Source organism: Sinocyclocheilus anshuiensis, unplaced genomic scaffold (assembly GCF_001515605.1).
Source record: "Sinocyclocheilus anshuiensis isolate Anshui unplaced genomic scaffold, SAMN03320099.WGS_v1.1 scaffold62, whole genome shotgun sequence".
Taxonomy (NCBI): Eukaryota; Metazoa; Chordata; class Actinopteri; order Cypriniformes; family Cyprinidae; genus Sinocyclocheilus; species Sinocyclocheilus anshuiensis.
This window is the reverse complement of record NW_015544180.1, coordinates 906,407-913,161: the sequence shown is the minus strand read 5'-3', so window position 1 is coordinate 913,161 and position 6,755 is coordinate 906,407. Positions and strand designations below refer to the sequence as shown.

General features: G+C 44.3%; 1 protein-coding gene across 1 annotated transcript in view; it reads left to right on the top strand.

Moving 5' to 3' along the window:
• Positions 1-5,713, top strand: part of LOC107696359 (nuclear factor 7, ovary-like) — a 16,081-nt gene extending 10,368 nt beyond the window's left edge. Inside the window, exons 4-7 of the mRNA XM_016496655.1 lie at positions 4,397-4,627; positions 4,706-4,728; positions 4,809-4,930; positions 5,181-5,713. Coding sequence (XP_016352141.1) covers positions 4,397-4,627; positions 4,706-4,728; positions 4,809-4,930; positions 5,181-5,713 — 909 coding nt within the window. The remainder of the gene's footprint in view (positions 1-4,396; positions 4,628-4,705; positions 4,729-4,808; positions 4,931-5,180) is intronic.
• Positions 5,714-6,755: the final 1,042 nt, after the last annotated feature.

The following is a 6,755-nucleotide window of genomic DNA, read 5'->3' as shown; positions in this document are numbered from 1 at the left end:
GAACGAGCCAGTCGTCGAGGTAGTTGAGAATGCGGATTCCCATCTGTCTCAGAGGGGAGAGAGCCGCGTCCATGCACTTCGTAAAAGTGCGGGGGGCCAGTATGCATCCAGCGAAAAGAACCAGTCTCCTGAGCGAATTCGCGCAAGGATCTGTTTCAGAATAGTCAACCTGAACGACCTTTTCATGAGGGCGTGATTCAGGTGTCTGAGATCGAGGATGGGCCGGAGGCCACCATCTTATTTGGGGATGAGGAAGTAGCGGCTGTGGAAGCATGACTCGCTCTGAGCTGGGGGAACATTTTCTACATCTCCTATCACCAGCAAATTCATCACCTCTGAGTGCAGGACGTGTGCGTCTTTGCTCTAAGCTGAGGTGGGAACCACGCAGCTGAATCGCGGGGTATTCGAGCGAATTGCAGGGAATAACCTCGTTTTATTATCTCCAACACCCAGATTGGCACTACAGGGATGGACCGACAGGCCTCAGCCCGTGTGACAGTGGGTAGGATTAAATGGCTGGTCGCCGTATGGGGACCCCACACTCAGAATTCTCTTTTAATCCACCTAAAAAGATCAAACCACTCGTTAGAAGAGGAGTTTTGGTGATCTTTATGTGTAAACACTCTGGCTGATCAAAAATGCTGCGCGCATTCTCTCAAATCCGCTCGTAGCGGATGAGGGGTGGGGCCGTTTTCATTGAAGAAGTCGAGCCGCAAGCGAAGAAGAGCGAGACATGAACTGTCATTGTAAGAGCGGTCTGTCTCAGCAGTGCAGCCTCAGCGTGGGCGTGGCCCAGGCGAGAGGCGTGTTCAAATAGACAGCGTTCTGCTCCAAACCGCCCAGGAGGATTGAGCCGCTCGACAATGAGGGGCGCCGATCCCCACGTGTAAACACACTGGCAGTTCAAAGAGCTGCGTTGAGAGTGATGCATGCGGGGGCTTTGGCGGCATTAAATCACTCAAGCCTTATCATTCATACCCGCGAGTTCGTAAATTCTACCTCCGAGTAACTGGGAGGAGAGAAACACAAGCGCGGGGGAGGCGGGACTCAGTGACACACACACAAATGCGAAGCTGGCAGAGTTTTGCTTTGATCTGCCTGGGAGGATTTAGCTGCTCGTGAAACGAGGAGCACTGATTGTCACGTGTAACACACACTGGCAGATTAAGCACGCCTGATGTGTGTCGGCATGAAATTGCTCTGCCTGATCGCTCAACCTGCGAACTCGCCGTTGCTTCCTCCAAGGTAACTGGGAGGAGAGAAACATGAGAGCGGGGAGACGGGGCTGCGGGGCCGCCTTACACGAACGAACAGTGGCAGACTGCTTTCGTGGTAAAAGCAACCCGTGTCTGTGAGCGCAGTCATAGTGACACACACAATTCGAAGCTGCCAGTGGCAGCATCTGCTCCGATCTACTTAGGAGGATAGAGCCGCTTGACGTAAAGAGGGACACTGATCCTTAAGTGTGAGACACGGATCGAAGCGCAGCGGGGAGAGCGAGTACGCAGGCTCTGTGTCGGCGTGAGATCGCTCAGACCCGGTTGCTTAGTTCCCAGGCTTTGCCGTTTCTCTCTCCGAGGCTTGCTGAGAGAGGAGAAACGGGAGAGCGGGGCTGCCTTCACTGAAAGGCGGTCCGCGAGAGGAGAAGAGCAAGACTCGTGCTCTGAGTGAGCATTCTGTCTCAGTAAGCATGCAGCTCACTGCCCTTCTGCGGCGGATGCGAGTGCAACGGGGAGAGAGAGCACGCAGGCACAGTGCTGGCATGAGATCGGTCAACCCGGTTGCTTATTCCCTGACTCCGCTGTTTCCCTCTCCGAGGCTCGCTGAGAGAGGAGAAAAGGGAGAGCGGGGCTCTGAAGGCAGTCCACAAGTGGAGAAGGGCGAGACTTATGCTCTCAACGAGAGCATTCCGTCTCAGTGAGCGAACAGTCTCTGCGTGGGGGCTGCCCAGACAGGTGACTTTCAGTATCGCCGGATGGCGGCAGGGGAACAGGACCGGAACTTCTGCGATGCTGAGGCACGAAGAGAGCCGGTCAGCCAAGTAGGGAGGTCTCAATCCAGCTGCGAGGCATGTTAACGGCGAGCAGGCTTTCAGGATCAGCAATGAGCATAAAGTCGTTGCTGAAGGAGAAGAAATCTGAGAATCCTGTGGCGAACGCCCGCTTATATAGCCAGATGCCCCGCCCATTCTGGCGGGCTTTGGGAGGCTTGGCGGGCTTCGTCACCATAGGCTCGTGCAGCTCCGTGCCTAGCCATAGGTTCGTTTTTGCACGAACCAATGGCCGTGCAGTTTCACTGCGTGAATGAAAAAAGGCTTCAGTTCAGGAGAAAAAAGGCTTTTTCCCATATGCGTCTAGCAAGACGCAGTACGAGTGTAGTATCGAAAGGGAACTATAGGCTTACATAAAAAAGGAATATAGGCATATACACTAAATATATTTCACTTAAATCATTGACAGATTAACAAAACGAAAGAAAAATGTGCTGAGTTACAGTTCAGTGTGACGCATTCCAAAGTTCTCGGAAAGGAAAACAAGACAGTAGAAAGTAGTTTTCTTTATTTTGCAAAAGCTTTACAGTTTTATTTATTTTGCAAAAGCTTGACAGTTTTGAATAATGTCTTGCTTCTATCTGTATAACCAACCAGCGTTGGTATGACCATCGCGCTGGCGCCTCAGTCGCACACACAACATATTTTTGCGACGTTGCAGCCTGTTCATTATCAAAATAAAATACAGTTAAAGGTGCAAAAAAAGTTACGTTGCTCCGTTGTACAATCTGTTGCTTTCAGCGTGAACAGCGCCTCACTGTGCTGTTATAGCCGATGTAAAGGATGATGTTTCACGTCGATGAAAGTACAAAGCCTAGCCTATAATAAATTATATTTTGGCATAGATAGCCTACATCGCGAATATGGAAACATTTGGATTTGTGCCGAATGAGAGAGGTAGGCATCAGTTTCACCTTAAATTAATTTGTTTTTTTTTATTTACGTTTTTATAGCCTAAACGCATAGCCTTAACTTTAGAGGATTTGTTGTGGAGAGAAACTAATAACTGTTTATAATGCTTGTAAGCATTTTGCTTTAGCCTACCAGCATTTGAGCATACATTATTTCTGAATGTAATAGGGCTAATAAAATGCGATGTGAGCCTATACGCGACCTATGTTTTTTTACACTCTCTATACGCAATCTTATACAAGTAGCGTTTTTTTAACAATGCAGCAAATATTTTTAAATAACTTAAAAATACTTTAATGTATTTAAAGTGTTGATAGATTTTTTTTTCTTTTGTATAGTAGCCTACATTTGGCCAAAATCTAGAAAAGATGATGCTGTATTGGTTGTGACTAAGCGCATAGGCTGGTTACCAGATCTCTTCCGGGTTTTTTTTCTTTTTGAGTAAAGAAAACGCTGTACTTTATTATTATTATTATTATTATTATTACAGGCAAAGAAAATTGTTTTCAAAACATAACGTTATTAACCGGTATTTCTTCTACCCGAACCAGTTTCGGAACGGTAATAACACAGAGGAACGCAGGAACAGAAACGTTAAAATATCGATTCTGCTCTGAGTGAACCGACTGATTTTTTTCTTCTTCCGTTTTTAAGCCCTGCACTACACCACCACTGTGTTTATATCATATATTCCTTTATTAGAAGTAAAAAAACATTTACATTTAAAAGTAATTCAAGTTTAATCAACTCCTGTTTCCACTGTAACGCTGCTGGATCTCTGGAGCTGAGCTCGTGTTCAGCGGGGGAACTGCGAACCTCAGACCGCCACCCTATACGTTTCACTCATAACCGAAAGATGCTGGGACTGACTCCATAACCTGTCTATAAACAAACAGTGCACAAACATATTTTAACATTATAGTAACTGGATTCAGTATCTTTACAAATAAAATATTTTTTATGCAAGACAAAGCAAGTAAAATCCAAATCAGCAATTGTATTGCAGCATTTGAATGTCGCTGTTGTTTAATGTAAGATTGACTTTATTCAGTTGTCTTGTTATAAAATGTTTGGGGAAAGGCTGCTTCACTCCCTGCATGTGTGTGTGTGTGTGTGTGTGTGTGTGTGTGTGAGGGATACTGAGGGAAAAGGGGCAGAGGAGTTTCCCGCTGGTTCAGGTGTGGTTCTCTGAGCAAGTCAGTGTGTGTGGCCAACACCTGCCTTAATACACCGTTTTTTTTATGCGTTAATACCTTTCTTAATTTGTACAGATAGACACAAGTCGTATTTGTCTACAAAGCTAATTTAGAGCATTTAAGCAGAAGGACTTAAATCGAAAGGTTAACAGATCAATTCAGTCTGCACATTAGACTTGTGCTGTAGATGATGTGATGTGTGTCGATTGAGATGATTGTTAATGTGATTTGATTTCAGTCTCAAGCTGAGCACACAGAGCCTCAGATTAAACAGCAGTTTGAGAAGCTTCATCAGTTTCTCAGAGATGAAGAAGAAGCTACAATCACTGCACTGAGGGAGGAAGAGGAGCAGAAGAAGCAGATGATGGAGGAGAAGCTGGAGGAGATCAACAGTCTCATCTCAGCTGTTTCATACTCGATCAAAGACATGGAGGAGATGATGAAAGCCAGTGACGTCTGCTTTCTGAAGGTCTAATTTCAGATCATTGATTGATTGATTGATTGATTGATTGAGTTGTTGATGATAAACTGTGTGTTTGTTCTGCAGGAGTTTCCAGTCTCAATGGAAAGGTGAGTGATCTGCTGCTGTCTCTGCTCTCTCTGCTTCTGATCCAAAGCCACTGCAGTTCTGATCCTGAATGTTCTTCCAGAGTCCAGATCTCATCACAGCCGGGTCCACAGACGCCTTCTGGAGCTTTGATTGATGTGCCGCGTTACTTGGGCAACCTGCCCTTCAGAGTCTGGAAGAAGATGCAGGACATCGTCCAGAACAGTGAGTCTGGAGAAGATCTGAGCTCTTACACACGCACACTGGAAATGATGCATGGGGGAAGATCTACAGATTTTAGCATTATGTGTGAATAATGAGGAACTACACCAAAGTGAACCATTAACAAGAGAAGAACATGATATTTACAGTTACAGTGATCAGATAGTTTGATCAGTAGCACAAGTGTCCTAATTCATAATATTATGTGTTCACTTCATTCTTGATCATTATATGAACATCAGAATAAAAGCAGCTGTTGATTGTGTCTCATCAACTCCTGTGATTCTGGATCCAAACACGGCTCATCCAGATCTCGTCCTGTCTGATGATCTGACGAGTGTGAAATGGAGCGAGAGCAAACAACCAGTTCCTGATAATCCAGAGAGATTTGATGATTATTACTGTGTTCTGGGTTCAGAGGGTTTTAACTCAGGAATATATTGCTGGGATGTGGGGGTTAAAGAGAGTCAGTACTGGAGTGTTGGAGTAACTACAGCATCAAACCAAAGGAAGGGGTGTGATTTCTATAACACTGATGTCTGGAGTGTGCAGTATGATCAGTATGGACTTTATGAACGGTCTGGTTTTCATATTAAACAATATCTTGAGCGTGTGAGAGTGAATCTGGACTGTGACAGAGGAACAGTGTCATTCTCCGATCCTGTAACTAACACAAATCTACACACATTCACAACCACCTTCACTGACACTGTCTTCCCATCCTTTGATAGTTTTTCCCCTCTCAGGATCTTACCATTGAATAGTCAGTCAACGTTACACCTCTAGGTCTGGATCTTCCTGCTTTCACCATTTATATTCATCAATTAGTTTTCATTTTTCTGTAGCAATTCAGAGTTGTTGTTTTTACCATTTACCCCATCAAGCCTGTGTGGTTGTGTCACCTCCCTGCTGTCTTAAAAGTATATATATATATATATATATATATGCAGAGTTTGTTTCCAAAACGCGATAAACGCCATTTAAAAAAAAATGTAGTTTCCGCCAAAATCAGTATTGTATCTGGTTGGTATTGAAAAGTCCATTTTTAATTTTACACTCATCTATTTTATACTTTGTGATCAACAAACAAACTTAGGGCTGCACGATAAATCGCTTGTGATTGTCATGCGCATCTCGTCAATAAAGACGGTTCTGTGAATAGTAAATCTCCATCACGTGCTTTCAGATGGAGCGGCATTTGATACACAGAGCCGTAGATCACTGCAATATCGCGTTCAAGTTGAATGTAAGGGAAATGTCATTTTGGAATGTCTGTGGTTTAATGTTATATTGTTGTTCATGTATGTTCATGATGAAATTTTATTTTATTGTTGTAATATTTATATTTTACTATATAAAAGCCGCAGCGCGTAACCCCTACCATACAGGATTTTTAGAAAGAATGCAAAATGCTTGATGTGCGAACTTACCACAGCGTGGATTTTAGAAAGTGCACAGGGACTTCGCATGCGCACTTACCATATCATGGATTTTAAAGATACCGTTCTAAGGGGCCCTCGTGGCACTCTGAAAGAGCAGCCCATAGATGGAAATGGTGCATCCCAAAAACAATATGTTTGAGAAGTCATCAACTTGATCTATGGTATAATCAAGTGGAACAGCTACCAGTAAGTTACTTAGCTGAGGGAGCAACACACCCAGTTCTCACATGGATTTTAAAGATACCGTTCTAAGGGGCCCTCGTGGCACTCTGAAAGAGCAGCCCATAGATGGAAATGGTGCATCCCAAAAACAATATGTTTGAGAAGTCATCAACTCGATCTAAGGTATAATGCTGGAGTGGCTAGCAGTAAGTATCTAGCTGAGG